Source organism: Plectropomus leopardus, chromosome 9, assembly GCF_008729295.1.
Source record: "Plectropomus leopardus isolate mb chromosome 9, YSFRI_Pleo_2.0, whole genome shotgun sequence".
Classification (NCBI taxonomy): domain Eukaryota; kingdom Metazoa; phylum Chordata; class Actinopteri; order Perciformes; family Serranidae; genus Plectropomus; species Plectropomus leopardus.
Window position 1 is genome coordinate 20,492,947 of NC_056471.1, and position 26,790 is coordinate 20,519,736.

Below are 26,790 nucleotides of genomic sequence, written 5' to 3' on the forward strand. Positions count from 1 at the left end.
AAAATCTATCAAAACCAGTCACATCACTTAAATAAATTATATCTGATTAAATATAATAAAGCAACTAAATTTATCTGTATGCTCGGCTAATAAAATAAAGCTTCAAATGATTAGTTTTTGGTAAATTCAACCACTGAGTGCTCGTTAGTGTAAGACAGTGAAGCAAAGCAGCAGGAGGAGGAGAGAGGGAGTGCAGTGTGTATCACCATACATGGAGCGGAAACCAACTGCAGGTTAGACTGAGTCATAGACATGTGCTCGCCCCTCTCTCTCTCTCTCTCTCTCTCTCTCTCTCTCTCTCTCTCTCCCACACACACAGATACAAACAGTAACATCAAGATGAGGACACACATGTCCAGATTCACAGCCAACGTCTCACACACACTCTCTCTACGCTTTCACACAATTTTTGTAAACACCGGCCTTCTACTAAAACACATTCAAGTGTCCATAAATAAGCCACCTCGGGGATTAAAAAGAAGAAAACACATATCACATTTCACAACAGGCCTCTCTTGGCTTCACCCTTTTGGAAAAAAAACAAGTCAAACTTATCTTGACAAGCACTTGTTTGAAAAAGCGTCAACAAGGCACTGAGTCATTCAAAGCAGGTTGAAGCTAGACCTCATAACTTACTGCTGCTGAGACACGAGAACCTAAACAGTCCCTTTGGAAACGTGGTTGTAAACTTCAAATAAACGTCAACAAACATCACTAAATCACTGCCTCTGCACTTAAATATACAGGTGGCTGTAAAGTGACAGTGCCATGATGGAGCGCAAAGTCTCCACACAGCAATTAGAGCATAAACTAGTGATCATTAAGACATTTTAGATCTGCCACAGTGGCAGTGTTTGTTGTGCCAGTGCAGGCCCAGTTACCTGCACACACATACAGATGTCCATGTGTGACAGCAGCACCTTTTAAACTGCTCCTGTCTTGGTTTGAAGGTCTGAAGTCTGGGCCGGAAACTGGCACCAGCCACCAGGCAAATGCTGGTGAAATAAGCAAGTGTCTGCTAGACCACTCCCCAGCTAAACCCCAAAAAACAAAATGGTAATTTAATGTGTGGCTGGTAGGTTTTAAGTTTATTCCCAACCCTGTCTGAAGTGCTTCAGGTTGCTGGTGACTGGGGTGACCCTTTATGGTTGCTGTCGTCCATCACTGAGGTTTATTGTCAAGCCACAGTGATCAGTTCTTTCCATTACATCTGTAGGAAACCAACATACAAAAACACACAAATGTAAGACTTTAATTTAACCAAATAAAAAACAAAATAATAAAAATTCAAAACAATATTTTCACTTGTTTCCAGGAATTTTATGGAGACTGTGTGAATATATTTTTAACCTTTTAACTGGATTGACGTCAGCTTTCCTGTACTGCGTTCAGACACCAGGGATGAGTATTTAAAAAGAGCTAATAAAAGAATGGTCAAGTGTCATGGAGAAGACGAATTTGTCCAAATAAAAGAGTATAACTGATTCTTACAAATAATACATAATATCAAGAATTGCATAAAAGTTCCTCAGAAATATCAAGACAAATTATATCTGATGCAAAATGCAGAAATACTCATCCAAATCCCTCTTATCACACAAATATCCTGCAGTTAAGTTATTCACTAAATGGATTATATTACAGTTCACCTGTTGTTCTCTTATTTTTATACATCAAATATATTATGAAATATCCATAAAAGTCACTTAGTCAGGGGTCGTCAGTTTACTCGATGACAGTAAGGGATCCCCTCAGGAAAAAGGTTGCGAACCACTGGTCTAAATTACATACATAATAAAATGTGAAGGCCACGTCAGGAACTTTACAAGCCCTGATATTATCATATTTAAGCATAAAAATGTGTGGACAGTGAAGGTAAACTTTTAAATTTCTCAGCTGTTGAGGTACAAATTCTACATCAGTTTTCTCAGCGTCTTTGAAGGTTACCTGTAGTTGTGTTTTAATCCGTCTCCTCCTGTTTCTCATCTTTTGGAGAGACAGGTACGACAGATGTTCCCAACAAACCTCTTCTCACAATGTAGGGACACGACGGACCACTGGGGATGTCGGCAAAACCTGCAGGATGAGAAAAGAGAGACAGAAGAATATATGAGAGGATTATGAAAAAGCAGATGAAGGACAGATTGTGGAAGCACAAAAATAAAGGAGACATGAACAGAGGAAGCGCAGAGAGAAATCATTACCAACGGCGAGAAGTCATAAGGTCACACAGACGATTTAGACACTTGTTTTTGGTATCTCGACTAATTTTATACCCTTAACTTTTTAAAGTTTTGGCTTTCACGGCAGGGCTCTCATTTTAATGGTGTAAATTCTCTGCTCAATTGTTTGCGCTGTAAGAATGGAAAGCCACATCTCTCCCATTAAATTTGGTTAAACAAGTATCCTATAACATGAGTGCTTTTACATGCATCCAGTATTGAGATAGGAGTAGGGCTGCAACAGTATTATTAAATATTAAGTATTAAAATATAGCAGTATCACAGTCTCACAGGATTACACGATAATTACTATTATCAGTTACAATCAACCTTAAAGAAATGAAAAAAGAAGTGTTTTTTTTTCTGGTTGAACCAATACTATAATAACTCAAACTTGAACCATAGTTTTTAATGGAAGTATGAGTAAGAGTCAATCAGACAGTTAAGGAGGAAAGTAGATTCACCCGAGCAGTTTAGATTCTCCATCCAGCTGCTTTTTTCCTCCTTAGATAAGTAAATGTACGTTTTTGTTTTCATACGACTGCATACATTAAAACCGGTATGCCACTGCAACCCTAGATATGAGAAATGGGAAAATGTTCACCTGAGCTTACCGCCAAGACTGAAAGGAAGATACTTGTCTAAGTGGAAAAATATGCCTCCCAACACAAACAAGTCTGTTTGAGGGCACTGAAAAAAAACATACTTGTGTGGGGGCGGCTGTGGCTCAGAGGTAGAGCAGGTCGTTCTCTAATCGTTCTCCAGCCAACATGTTATGGTATCCTTGGGAAAGATACTGAACCCCAAATTGCTCCCGATGCTGCGTCATCGGAGTGTGAGTGCGTATGAATGGATACCGAGTAGCAGGTGGCACGTTGTACGGTAGCCTCTGTCACCAGCGTGTGAATGTGTGAATGTGACAATGTAGTGTGAAAGCGCTTTGAGTGGTCAAAAAGACGAGAAAAGCACTATACAAGTGCAGTCCATTCACCGTACTGCATCTCGTTTATTTTCCTTTTAAGGTGCAGAATGCAGAATTGTCAGTTACTGTTTGTAAACAGTATCGCCGGCAAAAGTGAAGGATAACTTCAGATGCACTCTGCTTGATGCTGCATCTGCAATCTTTGGTAGTTTTCTTTTGGATGAATACTGCTTACTGTCTGGCACCTGGTTGCTACCTTTATTTAAGTTCTGGTTGCTATGGGGGTACATACCCATTAACATCCCAAATACAGCAAAATAAGGAGAAAATAAGAAAATACGCTGTACCACTTTTAGTGACTACTATTGGGGTTTTTTTAGGGGTTTTTTCTGCATAGTATATCCTTTTTTTAAGGTGCATTTACGCAATTCTACACAAATTTAAAATTACGCAGTCATGATGTTTCAGGTTGTCAAGTTTCCTTTTTTTCTCTTGGCAAACTTTCAGCAGACAAAGTTACCTTTCATGACGACTTCCGGCAGTCCATAGGGTTCATACTCTGTGTCATCAAAGGCCGCCGAGAGCTGCGTCCTGTTGCGGCGGATTCTTTCAGCCAGACGGGCCGGGTCAGCTGGGATGGGGAATGAACCCGCAAACAACATTTTGTCTCTGAGCTCTGCTCCCTCAGATAACGGGACAGGAGAGACAGGAGGGGATTCCACTAACTCCTCTTCATCTTCCTCCTCCTCAGTCTGAGTATATGCACAGTGGAGTTCAGAGGCTGTGGGAGCCCTGTGAAGAAACAAGCTCTCCTCTGTTTGACTGTAGACACTTTTCATTTCTGTCCTAACACATCTGTCTGAGGAATCATGTGTTGCTCTGGACGCATCTTGTTTGGCCTCATGATTCGCCGGGAAACACTCCGGTGATTTTGTCTGCTTTGGTCCTGAAACTTTATGGGAATCTTTGGTGGCATGTGGTGGACCCGTTTTCTCAGATGCCATTTGGATAACTTCGGTGTCTCTCTTCTCTTTGGGTTGTGTCTGACAGGTGTTTGACTGATGCAAGATGTTGATCTCCTGGTTTTCCTTTTCCGATTCCTGAGTAAAGAGAAAAACACAACGATTGAAGTCATAAATCCATATATGAGCAAAGATGTGTGTGCAAAAATTGTCAACTATAGCAGTTTTCTTCATTTTCCCGTGTAAAGACAAGTACTGAGGACAGGCAGGGGATTTGAGTTGTGATATAATAGGAAAAACGCTTCATAGTTTCCTAATAACTTCTTGGAAAGACTTAAGTACTGATAACAGAGAAAATAATTTTCTTAAAAGAACAGCTTTATCTTAACATCTACAAAAATGCAGTCATTATTTCTTTATCATTGAAAATATTTTTCTCCATAAATGTAAAATTGTGTAGTTTCCTTAGACAGATTTCACATTTTTGCATGTCCTTCTAACCTGCTGTACACTGGGTTACACTGCAGTGATTTGGAATAATTTCGTCTGAAGCGTACCAAATTAACCGTCTTCGTTGTCTCTATAATTTGGACCAAATTACACAGTTATTTCCAAAACATTTCTGAGTAAATTCTTAGGAAATTACATCCCTGGAAAAACAAATTTGCTCCTTTCAGATGAACTAAATTTAACTATTGAGGGACTCCTACTAAAATATTCTATAAAACCTTGATATAAAAGGCCTAAAACTCATAGAGTGGTCTGGTATGTAGGTGCGTGATGATTTAAATCATATCACCTCGTCAGTCTCAGCATTGTTCTGATTGTATTCCTGGAGTGCTGCAGTCTTTTTAGAGGGATGGAGACTCTTTGGTTCAGGGAGGTTGCTGTGCTGTAGTCTTGTGGCAAAAGAAGAACAAAAAAGTCAATTCAAAGCATTAACGAATAAAGAGTTATTGCCATATTTTTCATCCTTTCTGGAGGCCTGGTACGAGTGTGTTACCTGGAGAACAACATGCGGCCCTGCAGTTTGTTAGAGGAGCAGGAGAGCAATAACTCATCCTCTCTGACAACAGTCACGTTACCCCGACTCTCCTGAACGCCCAGGTAAGGCTCTTGAAACTGGGTCGTCTCATCGGTCTGCTGCGGGTTTGACTGGGACTGTCTGACAGAAGAGACCTGGTCCTGGGTCTCAGACTGGTTATCTGAGCCGGGCGGGAACTGGTCAAATGTTGGGGCTGGTTTGGAGGCAAGTCTCCACATAGCAAGCTCCTCCGCCTGCTGCTGTGTCTGAGCTGAGAGAGCCTGTAGCCTCATCTGCAGCTCCTCCACCTGGACAGGAGGGGAAGGACAAGAGAGAGATGTCTCAGGGAAAATATAAATCAATCTTTGTACAGTAACTCAGTATAAAAAGGAAAATTCTTATGCCATAGAACATTTGATGGAGAAGAAATCAAAGTAATGTCTTCCTTTACTGATGTAATATACAGTACATCTATGAAATAAAATAAATTAAATAAAAGAGGACAGTTTCAGTTTCCTAATGGTGACTACCCACATCTACATCAAAAAACTCCATTTAATTTCCCTGTGTGATTAACTTATTAAACATTTTTACTCACTCTCCTTCAGTAAGATATTATTGCCGTGACCATATTGCTAACCCGTGATTGCATTTTCTAACATTTAATAAGATCTGCATAACGACTGTTGTATTCTATTTATGTTTACCGTCTACTTCCGCTCTGCATGTCTGCAAGTAATGCTTAACTGTGTGTTGACGCTTCATTTTAAGCGTAAGAATCCTTGTTTGTTATTGCTGTTTTTATGATGTCCTGCTGTCTTTGTTCTGGTATTTTTTTTTTATCATTTTAAAGGTTTCATAACAACTTGCCAATGGACTGCAGTTAAAATTAGCCATCTGGCTAACACTGGCACATTTACAGAACTGTTGATTAATGTATGTTGTCCTTGTAAATAAACTTAATAGAAATGAAACGAAAATAATACAAATAGGTAGTAAACAGTGACTACCTGTTGCTCAAGGCGGTTAATATGAAGCTCAGACCCTTCCTCCAGCTCCTCTTCAGCCCCTGAAGTCCTCCCATCTTCCCTTTCTAAATCTCCGCCTTCATCATCACTCCTCTTCACATCCTGCAGCAGTGACTGCTGTGCGTCAGTGGTGATGTCATTCGGCAGACTGACTGACCTCTGCTCCGCCAAGCAGGACAGAGCATTTCCTGTGTTTGGGCTTTGCTTGACCAGGTCTCCTTGGTTTTCACTGTCCGTTTGTAATGCTTCGGTCCTGGAGTCTGAGACAGTCAAGCCCTCTATTCTTTGTTTGAGCAGCTGATTCTCCCGTTGGAGAGCGAGCAGATCTGCAGCCACATCTGCTCTTCCTACATCTTGACTGCCCTCAGTCAACCCCGTCACACAAGACGACTCATTGTTACTTTGAGTCTTGGCCCGAGAGCCTGGATGCTGCTCCGCTGACCTCAGTACTTCACTGTCTGATTTGTTATTAACAGGTGTTGGTCTCACAGCATCTGACGTCACAACCTCGAGCTGATCTGCATCTCTTTGTGCATCAGAGTCAACAGAGTCTGTAGTGAGGACAGTGACAGCACCCTCCTGACACCCTGAAATCTCCACCGACCTCTCAGCTTGTTTTCCATCCTTCACCTCTTTGAACGTCATGTCCTCTCTGCTATTCCTGTCCGTCTCTTTTTCAGTCTTGAGTGCATCCAGCTGCTGCTTACAACGCTGCAGTTCCTCTCCCTGGCTGAGGAGCGCACTCTCCTTCTCCTGCAGCTCAGCCAGAAGACCAGAGATGTGCTGACTCTGCTTCTCAAAGGCCATGGTTAGCTGCTTTGTCTGACGTGTCACCTGAGCGGAAAAAACAGAAGAATAAAGAAACGTGTAACTATCCACTATAGCCAGAGCTTCACTGTGTTTTAAGAAGTGCTACACAGCACATTTAAAAAAAAAAAAAAAAACATGGAATGCTTTAGTTTTAGTGTTGAAAAGCCTCTGTTGAAAGAGCTGTATGCCTCCTTTATTGAGTCAGTTCAAAGAATTAATAATATCTGTTGATTTGGTAATCTCAATCTATAAACCAAAAGCTTTCGAGTAAATATTGGGAATGCATGCTTTAAAGTTACTGCTGTACATTTAAAAGATAAGTAGGTCAGGGACACAGAAAAAAAAGCCCAGGTTATCTGACTCCCCTCTCTGTGCCCTGTACAGAAAGATTTTATTTGCTTCCATTAGGGTGGGAGCTTACTTCCCTAGTTGAAAATAATAAATACTGTATTATAAGTATTTTGTTCTATCAGTTACTGGGTTTTAAAACAGTATGTAATTTGGCCTGGTCCATGATTTGTGGCTTTCTTTTTCTCCCTGCTTTCTCAGATAGGTTTAGGATTAGGATTGTTGCAAATTAAATGATGTACTGATACTTTTTATCTGGACCTGGAGTGGATCATGTGTTGTCCTGTGTATATGTATGCGTGCGTGCATGTATTTGTTTTGTTTGCAGTTCATCTTGTGTACTACTGGACTCATCCGCCTTTTATTTTTTGTTCAAGGACCTCTCATGGTTGCTGTGATTCACAATTTTGAAAGAAAAAAAAACTTTTTATTGAGTGTTTTATGACATTAAATGCTAACTGCTCACTACTCCTAACCGGCTGGTAGGGGCAACAAATCATCATCAACAGCTGCTTCATTTTGGAGTCTTGTTTCTGCTACAGACAGTGTACTTGGCGATCATTTCAGTGTTGGCAGATTCCTTGGTTGGCACTGACATTTTACACCACTGGTGTTTAGGGTCTGTTCCTGTCCAGATTTGCAAGCCAAGGCAAGACAGCTGTGTTTGTATTCATTCAATCAAACATTACAGCAGTGGTCGTTTAAAGTAATGATTCCACTGCTGTCCTGCATACAGGCTGGACACACAGCCTGCACTGCATTCTGTTTCCCATCATGCAGACCTTTAATTTACTGATTGCACTTTTCTAGTTTTTATTTGTTGCGATTTTTATTCAGTGTCGTACTTTCTGTATTTTTCAATTGACTGCTGTTTGTAATAGCTCTGGGGGGCATTGCTACTCTACTCTACAGCAACAGAATGGCTAACTTTTTTCATAAAACAGCTATAGAAACAAATTCATGTTTAATTTTAACATGTCATATCTATTCAATAACAGCTAAATTTATTGCATTGCAACACCTGTGTCATACGGCATTAAACTTAGTTTAAGTTGACTCCTCACAATCAAAGAGCTATGATTTAGAATATGAAATAGTTTTCTTTACACCTTATTTCATATAAATTGTTTTACTGTGGCTGTTCAAGTGAAATATGCTGAACTTTACTTACCTGGCTCTGCAGGGCCTCCAGTTTAACCTGGTTCTGGTTAGCACGTTCTGTCTCTTTTGCATTCTTATTCCGTAGGCGCTCCACCTCTTTTGCCAAATCAGAGGAGGCAGGCTCACCCTGGAGGTCTGAAATTGACCTTCTTTGGTCTTCAGGTTCAGAGGCCAATCGACTTGTTTGCCCCTCATCTGACAGAGGTGAGCTTTCTGCATCTTTCACTGTTTGCTCTTCCTGGATGAGATCCACTGTGGCCTGAGATACGAGCATGTTGCGTTGGTTGGTGGACTGGCAGAAGAGGAGGTGCTGTTCTGGTGAAGGGAGGAGTGTGTTGTCGCAGCAAACGATGTTGGAGTTAAGCTTATCATCGTGGAGAGTCAGGTACGTCAGCGGACTGTTGACAGCGGAGAGTTTGTCCTCTTTCATTGAGTCTTTTTCTCTGCTGCGCCTCAGTTCTTCTAATTCAGCTTTAAGTTCTTCCAGTTTCGAGCTCAGCTCCTTCTTTTCATCTGTGTCCGTGTTTGTTATTTTGCTCCTCTCCTCTTCCTCTCTCTTTCTTTCTTCTTGTTCTAAAGCCAGCTGGGCTTTCACCTCCGCAAGCTGTTTCTTAAGCTGCATATTAAGTTCTATCATTTCACTCTCCCTGTCCTCTAGTGTGTTGTTTTTCTCCTCATCCAGCTCCTCCCTTCCCCTCCTTTCTCTTTCCTCCCTTCCTCTCTTCATCTCGGTCTCCAAAGCAGCCACGGCCTTCCTCAACCTCTCGGTCTCAGTCCTCTCATTCTCCAGCTGCATCCTCAACTCCTTGTCCTGCCCGTCCTTGTCCACAGCCTGGCTGGCACGTTTGCGGCTGAGTTGTTTGAGCCGGGTCCTGGCTTCTGTCTCGGACCGCCGTTGGGCCTCCAGGTCCTCGAGTCGTTTCTGCAGTTCTTCGCGTGCATCTTGTAGCTCTGAATGCAGTCTGGCATTCTCCCTCTTGAGGTCTTCAGTGGCCTTGTGTGAGGGAGTCCTTTCAGCAGACGGCTTCAAACTGCAATGATCACCATCCATGGAGGTGTTGATGGGGGTATCAGCAGCAGAGTGAGAGGAACTACAGAGCACTGGATCCGATGTAGAGTGCTTGTTTGTCCCAGAGCTGTCACTCTCGATCACCTCATTTCTAATTGTGTTCTCTTCCTCGTTAGTTTTCCTTCTGATGTGCTCTGAGTCGATGCCTTCTCCCGGCTCTCTGTCAGAGGGGTAAGATGCTGCAATCTCTGCCTTTCTCTTTTCCACATCCACGTCCTTGTCCCTCGTCTGCTCTGCCAGGGTGGTGGCGCTGGGCCTGTTGGTTTGAGTTGACGGTCGAGAATGAGGAGAGTAAGAAGGCTGAGGGGAGAAACTTTGTCCAACGGGGCAAAACTGGACAGGTTGTAGTGTGGCAGCTTTTTGCTCTGGAGTTAGAAGACACACAAAAAGCAGAATAAAGGATGATGTTTTAACTACAGAACACACATGCACTAAAAAAATAATAGGCTGCAAAAAGAGCTTATCTCTATTTTTTTAATGAACACATGCATTTCAGGAAAAGGTGTTAGTGTTTTGATTTAAGAAAATGCACGACATATCATTGACCAGCAGGAGGCAGCACTGGGATGAGAGGGGAATTAACAATGTCAAGCACTCATAAGGGCCTTTTAACTTTAACAGGGTTGGAAATTAAATCAAATTAAAATTAAATTTGTCCACCTCCCACTATGGCATGTGGATTCCAAAATCTACCAGCCACTCAGGAGATTGCCATTGTTTTTTGGCTAGTGAGTGAAGAAAATACAGCAGCCACTTAGACATATTACCACCTTTAATGCTGATGCTTATTTCCAACCCTGCACTCAAATAATCAATGTCAATCTCTTTAAGGGCAAACTCCACTGGAGGACAGCGACTCAAGCCTGTGTCAACAAGTATTTGCCTGCTGTAGCGTGTTCAAGCAAGGAACTAATTCCCTATCAACTCCTGACCTCTGACCTCTCCTGACCTCCCTGTGGAGGGAGGAAAGCAGAAAAAAAATCTCTCTACAAAAACTGTAGTTCAAAGACATACCACATTTTCATAAATTACCATCTGTAAATATCATATGACTGATAACGCCCATGGATTTTTCCTCTCTCCCACTCACAGCTCACTCCTCACCCTGCAGTTCTTTGAGGAGACGAAGGGCGTCGGCTCGGTCCTCTGCTAGTCTCCTCCCCTCCTCCTCCAGAGCGCGCTCTCTCTTCCTGCTGTGCTCCAGGCTCACTGCCACACCCTCGGCCTCACGCAACGCCTCCTAAGGAGAGGTTAAAAATACAAATGAGGTGGATCTAATCCAGTCAAATGGTCAGATTAGTTGCAGTGATCCGTTCTCAGTTGAACCTCTGTTTTGAAACATTTGAAATATTTCTCTTTTGACATAAAACCTCCACGTCAGACTCTCGTCTACCAGATGTCCATGATTACACTAGAAGAAGAAAGTATAATTCTGCTAAAAGTCTCATTTTAATATCTTCACCTGGGATGTTTGTATCAGTGCAGCAGAACTTCTAGATAAGTAATAACTGTGTGGGAGCTGGAGTATGTACTGACAGTTACTTATAAACACTGTCACAGTAGCAAGACAAACAAGCCACAGATGAACACATTATTAGTGCAGATGTTGCAAGCTGGTATACATGTAATGAACTGCCACAAACACGACTATTGCTCTACTCTGTAGTAGGGTTGCAACGGTATGAGATTTTCACAGTACATTAACAGTCTCAGAAAATATCACAGTGTAACAGTATGTAATATTAGACATATATTATCATTCCTATCATTTTCACTCTTAATCATATTATTATTATTATTATTATTATCAGTTTCATTACTACAACTGAAATTTTAAAACAAGTTGGTTGGTTTTATAGCATGTAGAAAAAGTCTCCTTTTTGAAAGAAAAAAAAAACCTGAAAATAAACACAAAATTCTCTGTCCAGCTGCATTTTTTCTCAATATTTTAGATAACCAAATGTACACAGTATGATAACCATTAATATTCATACCACAGTATTTCTCTAAACTGGTAATCTGCTACAGTCCTATTCTGGAGTATTAAATATCGTCAGCACTGTGGGTGTATCAAGCTTTGGTCTAATTCTTATAGTTTTAGACTTCTAGACACAGACGTAGTACATCTGAGTGTTTTTGAGTATAGTAGGAAGGCGATCTGAGAAATCAGTATCAGACAACTCATCTTTCAGCTCTTTCTGTTGCTCTCTAATGCCACACCTTTATTAAAACATAACACAGCTGGATGAATGAAGTAGCCACAATTAACATTCAATTTATTCACAGTTCACTTGTGAAAATCTTAGACTGACATATGGCACATTAAGACGTTTAAAAATGTATGAAGTTTATTGTATACCTACTGCTGAGCTCATGAATAATTGATACATGCCGACCCTGACTTACTAGACTCAAGACCCTCACTGTGTGTGTGTGAGTGTGTGTGCGCGTGTGTGCGTGCGTGCGTTACCGTCAGTTTGGCTTGTGTCTGGGCTTCTTTCTTCTGGCTGTCCTGCAGCTGCCCTTCTGTCCACTTCAGTTTCTCTTTCAGAGTGTCCAACTCTTTGTCCAACGCCTGCTTCTGCAGAGAAAGCTGAAAAAAGATATTACGACTCAGTAGCTAGTAAAAATGGGAAAAAATTAAATCAAAGAGGATCAGAGGGGCAGTTTGTAGGAAAAAGACGAAGGTAGGAGGTTTAAACAACAAAGTAGGAAACAAAGAAATGGAGGGCTGTTGTTGGAGGCGCAGGAATCAGGACCAGTGAATGAAAGCAGGAGAGCAATCAGTGATCAATACGAGCATTAGCTGTGTCTAATATCTACCTCTCTGGGGAAACTAATGGAGACTTAACAGGCTGATCGGCTTCCCACCAACGCTCATATCAAATTCTCATGTCATGGTACACGTAGACAGTGTTAACAGTAGTGTTAATGTTGCATACAGTATAAGAATACAGATCCAGTTTTAGTAATCATGTTATTATATTTATTGATCCAACAAATGGAATGCTTTCTTCAGGCTTTTTAGATTCATTTTTCTGGTGTCTTTGTGTCATGTTGGAAACATGAACAGTACAGTGTATATGAAATAGTAAATAAGCCGGTAAACATGTCTAAACACCTGAATAGTAGATAAAGTGGCCATTCAATGCTGTTTGCTTTGTCTTGTAAAGATAAAGGTTTTCTGGTGGTCATTAATTCTGCCACTAATATCAACTTTGTACTGCAATATTTATTTGACACAATAATTCTGAGTAAGCTAGGAGCAGTCATTTTATTGATTTAAGTTTTTGTCATATATAGTGTAACCACAAGCTGTACAAATAATGGACGTAGCTACTGTGGCATCACCCATTGATTTGTGGACTGCCATTTTGAAGCCTCAAGTTTGGTATTTCGGCCGTTGTCATCTTGGATTTTGAAGCCAGAAGTGACCTCATTTGGACGAGAGGCTGGAGCTGTGGAGTGAGGGGTGGATCTGACTGACTGCAGCTACACCAGCTGCATGCAACTTGTCACTCAAGTGTCCCCCCACTAAAATATGCATACCTTTGGGCCTCAATAAAATATAAAAATTCACCCATCATACAGCTGTCCTGACTGTTGAAATTAGCTAGAGATAAGAAATGCTTGTTGTACCAGACTATAAACATATTTATTTCTGCGTTAAAGTTGGGCATTTTAACATGGCTGTCTATGGGGATTGACTAACTCTTGGAGCCAGCCTCAAGAGGCCATTAGAGCAACTGTAGTTTTTGTGCACTGGCTTCATTTTTCAGCCTCCGCGGTTGCTGCTGGAGTGTAATCAGTTTAAATACTTTTCCAAAAAAGTGCTACTGAGAGACATGGCAGGGACTATGTACATTTTTTTTTTACTTATTCAAGTAAACTGCTCAAGAATTACAACGCATCCACAAAAATCAGCTGATTACTTTGAGTTTTTTTGTGACAGCAATCTTCTTGTAGATTACCAGTTTTGCCGGTTTTGTGAGGAGAATTCATGCAAATGTTCCTCAGGCACAACAAGGCTGCAATGACATGCTGTTTGACAATTGTTTAATGAGCCAATTTACTGCATTAAAATGTCTGAGAAATGAGAATCGATTAAATATTTGAGGTTCTGGGTTATTTATGATTGAAACTAAATACATGTGCCATCTTGAACACAAATTCTACAAAGAGCTGAAGATTGGTCACTATCAGCACTGATTTTATGTGTGATTAGATACGACACAAACTGTGCCTTTATTGTGTGTTTACTGTCTTAGCCTCGTCTGATATAACAAGATAAGATCTGTGTGGTTTACAAAGGGCTTATAGTTAGGCTTTAAGGCACACTGTGGGTCATTGTTGAGACTTTTTAGACCATGACTAAAACTCTAAGATTAAGGTCGAGGTAATATCTTCTTTTGTATGCGTCAAGAGGCTCACACTTGCACTGATATTAAAATTTGTATTATTGTTCTGCTGATAAAAAATGAATACCACAGCATTCCTTCACGTAAAGAAAATTGAAAAAAAAGAAAATAATACAACAGCATGTTTCCAAGCACAACCTCATTCCTCTTTCTCTACATTCATGCAGCTTGCCTTAACACCTTCATACAAACCTTCCCTCTACCTTTAACCCTCATCCCGCAGCCATGCCTTAACGCCTCGCTTACTACAAACTCTTGACTATTTCTCACACACAAGTTATGAGTTGTGTTTCATGCTTCCATGACCAAAGCATTCTGCACTGTCAAACAAAGTCACACAGTCATTACCTTCGCTGCTCAACCTTTCCACTGGGGAGAAACCGAGAGGAGAGGAGGACAAAGCGGAGAGGACAGCGGGAGGGGAAAAAGGAAACAAAGACAGAGGGCAAGAGAGTGAAACATAGAGTAAGAGAGAACAACAAGGGCAAGATGCAAACGTGGGAGAAGAAGCGAGATAAGTTTATTGACCTTTGGTATAAATAAGTCCCAGGAGAAAGAGTGAGGGGCGTAAGGGACAGAAACAGAGAAAGCAGGAAAGAGAAACAGGAAACAGCTGAAAAAACAGAGCTGACATACGAACCAAAATATAAACACTATGCACAGAGTATCAGTTTGGTGCAGAGTTTTCAGTGTTGATACAGATCAGAATTAACGGCTTTATCTTGGCAAATGTATTAGGATGAAAAAGCATATAAGAGGGCCTGTTTGCCTTGTTCATGTGGATGATTTTGCGTGTGTACCTTGTGAGTGTGTTTACCTTGTCAGCCTGGGCCTGCAGGGCATTGTGTAGCGTCCTGGCCTGCTGGAGCTCCTGGTTGAGCTTATTTACCTCCTGCTGATGCTGCTTCTCCAGACACTGCCTCTCCTTCTGAAGCTCGGTCAAATCCTGGAGGCAACACACAAAACAGAATCTGAGCCACTTTCTTCAACTGTAATATAGGACACAAACCTGAAAATTTCTATTGTTTCCTTTACAGGGTTCCTACAGCTTAAGACAAGTGAGATTTAAGACTTCACTCACTCACTCAGAATTAAATTTAGGACAACAAAAAAATTTGGTCGAGTTAAAAACTCTCTAGAGTGAGACAAAAAGCTCATTAACTTTTCATTTAAGAGGATTTGGTTAATGTATGAGTGCTGTTGGTTCCTCTGTGTAACATTAATGTGAGAGGCATTTTGTAAATTATTTAAGTAGCAGATTTTACCAATTATGCAGGGATTTTACAATGCATGTTAAGAAAAAAATATTCACGATATCCTTCTTTACATCTGAGAATTTCTAAGACTTTTTAAGGACTAATTAAAGACATTTTAATTACAAGTCCTTATTAGACTTTTTAAGGATCAATGGAACCCCGCTTTAGTTGTTTCCTGAAACTCTTTTATTTCTCTGTTTCATCTGTCCGTATCATCCATCCATCCATCCATCCATCCATCCATCCATCCATCCATCCATCACCCTCTGATGTTGTTTCTCCAGCTCCTTAGAGCGTTGTTGGTGTTGCAGTCGGCTACTCTCTGCATTTTGTCTCTGACACTTCAGCTCCTCTTGTAGCTGCTTCAGCCTTTGCTCAGCTCCTGATGCCTGGAAAACAGACACACACAGCATATTCCAGGGTTGCCACATATTTCTATGAATTAAATTTCAAAACTTTTCCATGACTTTTCCCGCTTGACTGGTGTTTTTTGAACATTTTGGATTCAAAGTCAAACATAATTTCATCTAGCTGGCATACATGAGGGGAAATATGGAACACAGAGTAAAAAAGCATCATGCGTGATGGTAAACTAATCGTCACACACTGACACATATTGGGTCTATGATACGTTGACAGCTGCCGAAATTAACTTTGCCCTTAAGTCACATATGGTGGAGGTTTGTGCATGAAAGATAACTATAACAGTTTCATTACACACAAAAAAATCCAATGACTCTTCCAAAAATGTCAACTTTTTTTACTAATTCCTTGACTTTTCCAGGTCTGGAAAATGGACTGGAAAAATCTATGACTTCCAGGTTGTCCATGACCGTGGGATACCTGATGTTCTCATTAATACTGGCAATGAGACAACTTTGAGGGACTTTATCTTCACTGCCATCATGGGCTTATAGTGTGTAGCCTGCTTAAGATGTTCAATTATTTTAGGCGTGCCTTTAAATGGTCAAATTTGTGGTCATGTTTGTGTCTTTGCCTAATCTCTAAACCTGTTCTGTCGACTTGCTTTTCTGTGACGTGTTCTAACGCATTTTATTACATTGTTTCCACTTTGTTTACCTTGCTTTTATCTTGTGATGCTGATTAGGGTTCTGCATTTGACATTCAAACATCAGGAAAGCACTAACACTTGAGAGCTTAGCATAATCGCTCTTAACAAATGAGACAATGGGAGAATTGGCAGCCTCTCCCAGTTACTCCTCAGCATTGTGCACTGTTTGCCAAAAGGTTGGATTTCACAAAATATCAGCGGGATAGTTGTGTTGTACAGAACAGAACAAGAACATTGTTTTTCTCACCCTTTTCAAAATGCCTGATAGTGAGTGATTGTGTAATAAGTGAAATAGTCCCAACATGTTTGCTATTTTCCAGAAAGTCAAAGAGAAATGTTTTGACAATGAGGCCAACACCCACACCCAACATTTTATGACAAAAACAACAGGACTTACAGAAAATGTAGAGCATTAGCACTGGTATGAAACTCATTCTATTTCAGAAGTAGTAGTATTAGGAGTAGCAGTGGTATTAGTACCACCAGTTGTATTAGCTGCGATAGTGGGTGTTTTTACCCGGTCACTCTCCTGGGCCATGCGTGTGTGTGCCATGCTAAGCTCGTCACGGGCTTTCTGAAGGCTGAGCTCCCTGGCAGCGAGATCCTTCTTGCTTTGTACCATTTCACTCTGAAGGGACGTCAACGTCCCAGCCTTTGCGCTCAGCTCCTCCTCCAGAGCAGACACACGGCGCCGCAATTCGGATAAGCACACTGGCAGATGAAGCAAACACACAGAAACATACTGGTTAATGAGCTGATTTGGGTATGAAAATCAGGTCTCAGAAAAACTGATTTCACCAGAATATCTTTTAAGTACATCACTAAGGACATTAACAGAAACAGTCCTTGGCATGCAATAAGGTGCTGTAAAAGGGCCAGCAGCCGCTCCTTATGGCACGCTCATCATCACGCCCCAGCACAAGCCTCATAGGCACTCCATTACTGCCTGCTTATAAAACGGTCAGCTGTGCTTTGTCATTATTAGTGTATTTTTTCTTCAGTTATGGCCAAAAACATGTTTTATGAGGTCACAGTAACCTTGACGTTTGACCACCGAATTCTTATTAGTTCAGTCTTGAGTCCAAGAGGATGTTTGTGCCAAATTTGAGGAAATTCCATCAGAGCCTTCTTGGGATGTCCCGTTCATGAGAATGAGACGGACGCAAAGTCCCAGTGACCTTGACCTTTGACCACTAAAATGTAATCAGTTCAGTCCAAGTGGATTAATTGTTTATGCCAAATTTTAAGAAATCCTCTCAAGGTGTTCTTGAGATATACCATTCATGAGAATGGCGCTGACAGATTGACAATCCAAACATAATCCAAACCTCAGCCATGACTATGCCAACACGGAGACATAAAAATGTACTTTAAATGATTTTGCATTTGAAGCAAATTGGGGTTATAAAAATATCTGAATACCAGCGTGGGAAGGATTTCAACGTAAATAAGGGAAAGGTGATAGGGTAGAGGAAATACTGGGGAAAATTTTTCTTTCCCCAAAATGTGCACTGACGTTATCAGCAGGAGTGTCTTAATTTCTTGCAACTTACCACCAGCAGTCAACTACATAGCAGAATTATGCCGTCAGGGGTATAATGAGGTCAATCCATACAGACTGGCTCATTGATGACCGCAGCTGTTGTAACTCTGTAAAATACTTTCACAACGCCTGTGGATGTCAGGCTGCTGATTTCCAAAGCCAGGGATGAAATCAATTTTCTGTCTTTTGTCCTGCGTATTTTTCCTGTTCCTTTAACGTGATGCTACACAATTAAGTATCTGATTTAATTTACTAAATGTCTTTCAATAATAAAATAAAATAATTCAATCTTTTCTTCAATTCTATTATTAAACCCCAATAAAAAGCTAATCTGAAAAAAAATCTAAATATCTGTGTGGCTGAGATGATTACAGTAGAGAGGGGCATAATAAAAAGACACAGTAGCAAAAAGTCAGCAAAAAAAGCACACCTAACGTAAACACCACACCACCCTTCCCCCTCTGTATCCCTGCAGCTAAAAGAAGCAATTATTGTTTCACATTGAACGGTCCCCTTCCTCCTCTGAACAAACACACACAGAGTGGAGCAGAGAGAAAGAGGAGTGTTATATCACAATTATAAAGTGTACTAAGAGCCGCTGTATATCAGGAAACTGGCCTGGGAGCAAACAGAGGAGTCTCTGGCACAGCCGCTGATTTCTACACAACCTCTTATGTAACAAGTGCAGTTGAGGTTATACAGAGTGCATGAGAGTCAGGATGATCACGTTGCTTCACTTATGTTGGCTTTGATGTGGTGGATCAATCAGAGCTAAAAACTAAACCAAAACAGGGTATGTCATCACTTGCCCTCAATGCTACTAGATCACAACTTAATTCAAGTACCGCTGCTGCTCAATAACTGTCCGTGTATCACTGCTGATGAAAACTGAAGCCACTTGACCCATATTTAAAGATTTCAGTCTCCAGCTGTGAACAAACCCTTACAACTGAGACTCACAGAGAGGAAGGGGAGGACTGACATATATTTCTTTTCTGTCTTTTCATGGGATTTTAGACAATAAGAAAACTATTAAGTAACACCAGCCTTCTGAAGTCACACATTTGCTTATGTTTAATAGTCAGTTCTGAGTTATTCTGACCAGAGCTCTCAGTCCAAATTCAAACCAGCTGTGATGGCGCTTTTGCTGCTGGGGCCTGCAGGTTCTGGACCAGCTTTACTCTGCTGACATTAGCTTTGTCAACAGTGTTGACCGACGTAAACAGCATCTGAAAATCTATTTGTACAAACTGTTTTTATCCATGTCCTGTCTTAGAACAAGAACAAACTTTAAAAAAAAATGTCTAAAATATAAAATCAAGGTATTGTGTCTTGCAAAGCAGGACTACTGATTGACACTGAAAACAGACAAAGTTCTCTGTTTACTTCAGCCGATGCTGGGTCACAGCAACCAGATAACTTAACAAATCCTTTTTTAACGGACAGGCTGCCGGGCTGGGCTGCATGTTTTTAAATTGTTAATGGGCGACACCCAGTCGTGCCACGTTACCACGGTAACCATTTGACACCACTCACTGTCTGTCTCTGTCTGTCTGTTGTCGTTCTCCTTCCCATAAACCCTCTGCTCCGACTGGCCAGGACTGCTGACATCAGCACAGGGCGTCTGGGCAGATGAGGGGGAAGGCCTCCTGGCTGCTGGCCTTGAGTCATCCCGTTCCCAGGGGAACGCAGCCAAGGGAGTGGAGAAGGTGTCCGATTGGTCAGACGGGTGGCGGTGGGGTGTGATCTTGTGTTGTTGTCGTGGCAACGAGGCTGTGCCCACTTCAGAGAACTGGAGCCGCTGCTGAACGGAGGAGAGAAGAAATAGAGAAAAAAGGAGGGTGTGAGCTGGAACTAGATGTCAAACTAGAGACAACATTTCAGCAGGATTTACAGACAGAACTCAACACTTTAATTTCTTTTATTTTGACATAACTAGTATTTTACTAAAGAATGACTCATTGCTGTTATATTAATGATGCTTCCTGAGTAGTTTTACTCTCTACAGCCCCACTGCATAAGTGAATTGGTGTGGAAGCTGAGAGAAAAGTCACAGATCAGATATAAAATATACAGTGCAGTACACTATGATAAAGTTTAGCAGGGCACAAGTTCGAAAAACTTAAAAGTTAAGTCTGATCAATCCATCCGCTTATCCGAGGCTGAGTCGCGGGGGCAGCAGGCCGAGTAAAGCATTCCAGACGTCCCTCTCCCCGGCAACTCTTTCCAGCTCCTCCTGGGGGACCAAAGATGTCCTCAGGTCTGAAGAGATAAGTAATCCCTCCAGCGTGTTCTGGGTCTCCTACCGGTTAGATGTGCCCGAAACACCTCTAGCGGGAGGTGCCCAGGAGGCATCCTTATCAGATGCCCAAACCACCTCAACTGGCCCCTTTCGACGCAAAGGAGCTGGGGATCTACTCCGAGCTTCCCCAAGATGTCTGAGTTGCTCACCTTATTTTTAAGGTTGAGCCCAGCCACTTTCAGAGGAAACTGGCCACTTATATCCACAATCTCATTTTTCGGACGGAGCAGCAGAACGTCAGGCACAGTGCAAGTAAAACTTAAGCGTTCATTGTGCTGGATCTAAAAGTTAACTTTTACTCACTCTGCTGCAACAACCTCGCAACAATGAGTTTACATATCATGAGCATACACAGGCCTGCAAAAACGTCCGAATTTAGAGATGGGGCACAGAATTATTGTTTTTAAAAAGGGACACATGCACCTGTTGTCAGCTACCGCCACACTTAGATTCTAACTCTGTGGGAAACGCTGTCCAAAAACAATCAGCCACATAGTTTCACTTGGTGAAACAATGAAGATGGGCACTGTAGATTATCTCAAGTCAAACCCACACATGCAGTTCTGCTACCTTAACACTCACTGATGCACCAAATCCAGAGCTGAAAATAGTCCCTAGCAAATACACTATCGACTCCTGTTTGGATACAATTTGCTAGAAACAACACTGCATGGCTGTTTAAAGAAATGACTGAATTTTTTTTTTATAAGAAAGAAACTGCCTATTTGCAATCTTTTGTAATATTTATGTCCTCAGTAAAAACAAACGGGCTGAGAGCCACAGACAGGTTAGAAAGTTCACAGAGACAGACTGGCACATTGTTGGTTTACTACTTTCCATGGAATTTGTTGACATTTAGATAAACACAGAATAATGTCAGCCTTATTCCCTGACCAGGGTGGCTGACAAAGTTTTGCCTTTCTATTTAATAAGTACCCATGGAGATAACTGTTAATTAATCAGTTAATCAGTGGAGGGAAGAACGAAGAAAAACACAAAAGAAAGAAGAAATAAAGGTTTGTTTAACTGACATGAGGAATTCCTACAACAAGAGAATTACAACTCTAAGCTCGAACCAGCCTTTACATAGCTTAGCATTAAAACATGCTAGTACTTACACGGATATGTGCCCGGCTCTGTCCTTCATCTCTATGTCCTGACCTCTCCTCCTTCTTGCTCCCTACAGGACAAAAACACAGCATATGGACTAGACTTGGTACATAAAGCAAATCGCCGAACAGAACCAGTTGTGAGGAACCCAAATGGTTTACTGACAAGAGCGGACAAAGACATACAGCAGTCCTCAGAGAGTGAAGGGGTTGGAAAAGGACAGAAGCTGAGGGAGTTTATTTATAACCTCTCTGCTCACTGGGGAGTCTTGTGGTTTTGTTGTTTAATTTTCCGACTCCGGCTTCTATCTTTTCATTAATGCACTCTGCATTAATGAAAAGATAGAAACCACCAGAGAGAATAAGCACAGGAGTCATAAAGTTGCAGGACTGTACCATTGTGTTCCCAGGGCGAGGCTGAATTCCAGCAGGGGGTAGAAAACAGAGTGGTATCTGCCAATCTGGTGCTGTTCTGCAGCTTCTCCAGCTCTGCCTCCAGCCTGCCAGAGAGAAAGAGAGAGAGGGAGGAGGGAGGAATGAAGAAGAGAGAGGTGGAAAGAGTTCAGCCTGGGTAGGGAAACAGACAAAGTCCAAAAATAAAGTATGGTCCTACGAGCAAATGAAGGATTTGTCTTTTAATATGGCACCATTAACCCCATGAGGGTTAAGTTTCATGACATCTTAAAATCAAACAGCACCCATACGCAGAGAAAGTACCAGGAAAAACAACTAAGACGTAGCAATTTTAATTGTTGTCCATGAATGTCATTCCAACGGTCCTAACCTTTTGACTTCCTGGGTGAGTTTGTTGTTGAGGGTGCGAGCAGCATCCAGCTGGCCCTCCAAAGAGCACACCTGGGCCTGTTTGGTCTGAAGGTCCTGGGTGAGGCGCTCACTGCTGGTCACTGCTGCCTTGGTCTCCTTTCGAACACTCTGGAGCTCCCTCTGCACGTACTGAAGCTCCCCACGGACCTCCTCATACTTGGCAATGAAGAGGATGAGGAAGAGGACAGGAAAGGTTTTAGGAGTACAAAAAATTGAAAATCCAACAATAGTTTGTTTTTACAGTTTCTGACTACGATATGAAATTTTGGTGATTTTTAAAGAAAATATTGCTTTCAAAAATTTAAGGAAAAAAAACACTCCATAGTTTTAAGTTTTCTATAAAACTGCCAAAAAATAAGAAAAAAAGGGCAGAAGAATAAAGAAAACAAAACTCCTCCTCTATAAAAATCACCAAATTTTTTTTAAAAAGAACAGAAAAATCACCAAAAATGTTCACATTTTCTATAAAAGCAGCAAAAAATTAAAATAAAAATTCAAAAAAATAGTTAAAAAATTGTCAAAAATTTTCAAAGAAAACATGCCCCCAAGCAGCGGGTTTGGAGAGCATGGTTTATTTAAAAATCTGTTCTAAATTAAAATCAAAATACGGCCATTTAAAGTCGATGCCCCTCCTCCAAAGCCAAAGGTAGTTAAAAAATATTTGACTTGCCAAGTGGTCAAACATGAAGGGAGGGACTAAACATGGGGAGAAAAAAAAGAAACTTATGTGATGAACAAATACACAAAAACATAACGTTGTCACACCTCGACATACATTTCACTAAATTACTAAATTCTCTGTTATGTTACATTAATGTAGTTACATTAATTACACACAACACATTTCCATGATTTTTTCCAAAACATTTTGTGATTTTTGAAAATGTGATTGTGAAATTCCATGACTTTTCCAAGTTTTCCATAACCGTGGGGACCTGTGCGATGCTCATACAGTTCTTAAACAACATGATGATAATGTTGTACTGACATAAACACTTGCATGTACCTTCACGGTCTGTTTTTCGAGGTTCGTTTGGACATTGTCCAGCTGCAGCTGTTTTTGCTTGTTCTCTCTGGACAGTCGTTCCTGATTGACCTGCAGCTCCTTCACCTTTTGCAGGACTCGTCCAGACAGCCCCACCGTCCAGTCCTCTTCAGCCCAGCTCATCTTGCTCTGCTTGGGCCTGACAAGGCGGGAAAATAACATCAGCACAAAAGCTCAAACACTAGTTAAGATTTACGTCTTGATTTTCAGTTTGCCTGCATTACACTATACTTGGAGAACTGATTTCAAATACAAACATTCATGATACAACCTGTGAGCTGACCTTTCCTATTCTTGCTTGACAGATCCAGAATCAGACGGTTCCTGGAGTCATTGGAGTCAGCAGCTGCAGTGAGGAAACCTGCAAAACATAGTCTGAAACAAAGAGGAAGCGCAGGCCTGTTAAGTAAGGTACAAGGAGGTCTGTATATCAATTTGTGTTGTGACAGAGGATCCAATCCACACCACATGTATGTAAACATGTTTCAATCATCTGTGCTTCTGGCTGGGTGTCTTGAATATATTATGTTGCTAAGGCTTTGATCCCTCAGGGAGATGCTGGTTGTCACCGCTGGGCAGCTGTGACTCAATGTTTTCCAACACAGCCAGCCTGCAATGTTGCAAGAGCACTTGAAGCTGAAAATAAATCCCCTCTCTCTCTCTCTCAAACTTTGCAACAGCAACTACATGCTCACCCAAACTTATATCACAACTGCATGTAAAGCTAAATTAACCCTTGAAACCAGAGCATTTTGACTTGATTTTATTCAAAAACACAGAAAAAGGCGATGAGAAACTTAACATGAAATGACCCAAAAATGGGCAAGAAAGTATTAAAAATTTAAAAGAAAACTACCAGAAAGAAAAAATGTGAAACAAGGAAACGACATAAAAAAAACCTGCAAAAAATAAATAATGGTAATGATTATAAAATAAAACATTTATTCTTTCTGTAACATAATAATTTTAAATATATAATAATAATAATAAAGAACTTAAGTTATTTGGAACATTTTTCGTATTTTTTTAAATATTTTTTTAATATCTCTACCTCTCCTTTTTTCACTTTTTTAAAAAACAAATTTGCAGGACATTTCTTGCCAAATTGCTGGTTGCCTTTACCCTCATGTTTTTCAAAATAATCAAACCAATTTGCTTATTTTTCAGAAGTTTAAATTCTTCCGAAAGGCATCTGAATGCAGCACCTGGAAAACTGGCGTTGATCCAGGTTTGAAAGGGTTAAATATGCATTTACTTCCACTTTATATATATATATATATATATATAGACACAATATATGGGTTAACACCATCAAATAGACACAAACACAAGCAGAGTTAAGAATAAAGAGAGTCGGAATGAAGAAAAGCCTGACTGAAAATAATCGCCCAACCAAACCTGTGGAGGTTAATTCTGAACTCAGTTTTGACGTGCACTCACACCTTCAGGCTATCAACACCACAACTATAGTCACATAGTTTCTGTCATAACGTCACTTTGTTCACCTGCTCCCAACAACAGCAGCAGCACGAACATTTAACTAGACTGCAACATGTATTAGTAAATAAGGCACCACATTATGACACAGTTATACTTTTGTAGATGGACTTCTTCCAAGTGAGTGTGTGTAATTTCAGCAGGGTGACATGCTAAGTCTGCATTAATTAATGATGCTGTGTAACAAGCTGCATTTAGTTCGGGGCCAGTTCCAAGCCCAAAGTGATAACCTCAAATTGCTTACTTTGTCAGAACATCAGTTAAAAGGACATCTACAATGATATAACCAAGAGAAAAGCAGCAAATACTTATAATTAAAAGGCTGGTGCCGGAGAATGTTTGGTATTGTGCCTGAATAATTCACTTAATCTATTATCAAAATTTTAGCCAATTAATTTTAGGTCATCAACTATTTCTTTTAACTCTAATCTTGCTTTAACAGTCACACTAAGAAATACCTTTGTGAAAAATTATACAACGTTATAGACTGTAGAATATATTAACAAATTATGTGAAAAAATCAATATAATAGATATGTCATACATTGAACATATAAAAGTAAATAAACAAAAATAAATAGATGCAAATAAAAATCAATCCAGTAAAAAATAAAATAAAATAAAATTTATGGTAAAAAAAAACTGTCAATGTTGTATATTGAAATTTTGAAAATAAAAGTAACATAATAAATAAACAAAGTAAATACAAAAAATAAACAAATAAAAAAATAAATACTTACAATAATGAATCCAGTAACAAAACTGTACCTTTCTGAATGATGTTTTTATATTTAATTTTCAGTTGCTTCAAGTGCATTTGTATTGCAAATGTATTCAATCCACCACTTTTCACCAGTACACCAGGATTTTAATAAAGTGTGGTTAAATGTTAAGCCAATGGACAAGAGCATTCAAACTTACACATTGACACAAATGACACGGGCAGCGATTTTCTCTCCTTAACTGCTGCAACTGTGTTACTTTTCTTTCTAAATATGGGCTCATATTCGCCGCATGAGGACCTCTACTTCCACTGGGAAAAGTAGCTTGATTTCTATTTCTCAGCAGTTGCCATGGTAAATCGTGGTATCGGGGCTCTATTGATGATGGCTTTTTATTAAGGTCGTGCACGCGCTGAACTCAGATTGAACACACTCAAAGTTGATTGAACTAATTCAGCTGTTCAGGAGCCGAAAACTCAGAGTTTCCCATCTCAGAGTGAATGAACTCAGAGTTCAGAGTCAGACTCAGACTGTGTTGATCCTCCTTTCTGAAATACCCATCTGATCACGAGGTTCAAACTGAACACGAGACAGCTGACAACTACCAAAAAACACGAAAAGTTGAACTTCACTTTAACGTCCATCGTGAACTCTGTCAGTGCGTTAGCCAGAACCGCTCAATGACCGGCTGAGACTGTTTTCTGTCGCCTCTTTAGTGCTCGGTCCATCAGTGACTGACAACTAGCTCTGATGCTACCAGCTAACCCCACACTGAAGCTACTTACCTTTCACTTTACAGACAAATGGCGCCAGACGCCGCTGAGCCGCTGCTGTCGGGACTCCGCGCTCACGCGGCTCCTCACAAGTAACGACAGCCTCCGGTTCTGTTCCACACACCGGCCGAAACGTCTGTTTTAACGGGACCGAGGCTAACAACTGACGTTAGCTGACAGTTTTCATGTCTGGGACAAAGTGCCGCGCGTCTCGTGCAGCTGACAAGCCAACAGTCGTTGTGGCACGAGGCGGGGTGGGAGTTTGTGACGTAGCAAGGGAATGTTTTGGGAAAAGTCCTCGTGGCGGCGTGAACCTCTGATGACCTCTAGCGACAATAATACATCCATGACAATAACTCCCCTCAGTCCCTGTCTGCAGAAACCAGTGGTGTCGACAGGCCTGGGCATCCGTACGGAGCCCTTCTGCTGACATTAGATGGAAAAAAAAATAATGCGCGGTCACGAGATAGTTCATGCGTGGCCACGAGATAGTAACGCGGGGGCCACCAGATAGTTATTGTAGTCATCCCATGCAGACTGTTGCTTTTATCATGGACAAGTTTGATTTAATTTCATTTTATTTTAATATAGGAATGAATTACAATGACATACTTAAGTCACTTGCGGCAAGGCATGGAGTAATTCTTAGCAAGAGACACTTAATTCGGCTGCTCAAAATGCAT

General features: G+C 40.8%; 1 protein-coding gene across 3 annotated transcripts; it reads right to left on the reverse strand.

Annotated features, from left to right (window-relative positions):
• Window positions 1-278: 278 nt before the first annotated feature.
• On the reverse strand, window positions 279-26,343 carry si:dkeyp-115e12.6 (centromere protein F). 3 transcript variants are annotated; one of them, XM_042493009.1, is made up of 19 exons: window positions 26,120-26,343; window positions 23,400-23,491; window positions 23,078-23,255; window positions 22,031-22,227; window positions 21,643-21,746; window positions 21,256-21,317; window positions 19,372-19,636; window positions 16,810-17,003; window positions 15,484-15,609; window positions 14,782-14,910; window positions 12,017-12,139; window positions 10,651-10,786; window positions 8,488-9,911; window positions 6,141-6,992; window positions 5,110-5,438; window positions 4,906-5,005; window positions 3,665-4,244; window positions 1,948-2,076; window positions 279-1,210 (listed from the first exon to the last, which is right to left on the reverse strand). In XM_042493009.1, the coding sequence occupies exons 3-18, from the start codon at window positions 23,237-23,239 to the stop codon at window positions 1,961-1,963; spliced, it is 4,899 nt and encodes a 1,632-aa protein (XP_042348943.1). In that variant the 5' UTR covers window positions 23,240-23,255; window positions 23,400-23,491; window positions 26,120-26,343; the 3' UTR covers window positions 279-1,210; window positions 1,948-1,960. The 3 variants fall into 3 exon arrangements, with proteins under 3 accessions (XP_042348943.1, XP_042348941.1, XP_042348942.1); XM_042493007.1 differs by having other exon boundaries at window positions 19,372-19,639; XM_042493008.1 differs by having other exon boundaries at window positions 19,372-19,639; window positions 23,388-23,491.
• Window positions 26,344-26,790: the final 447 nt, after the last annotated feature.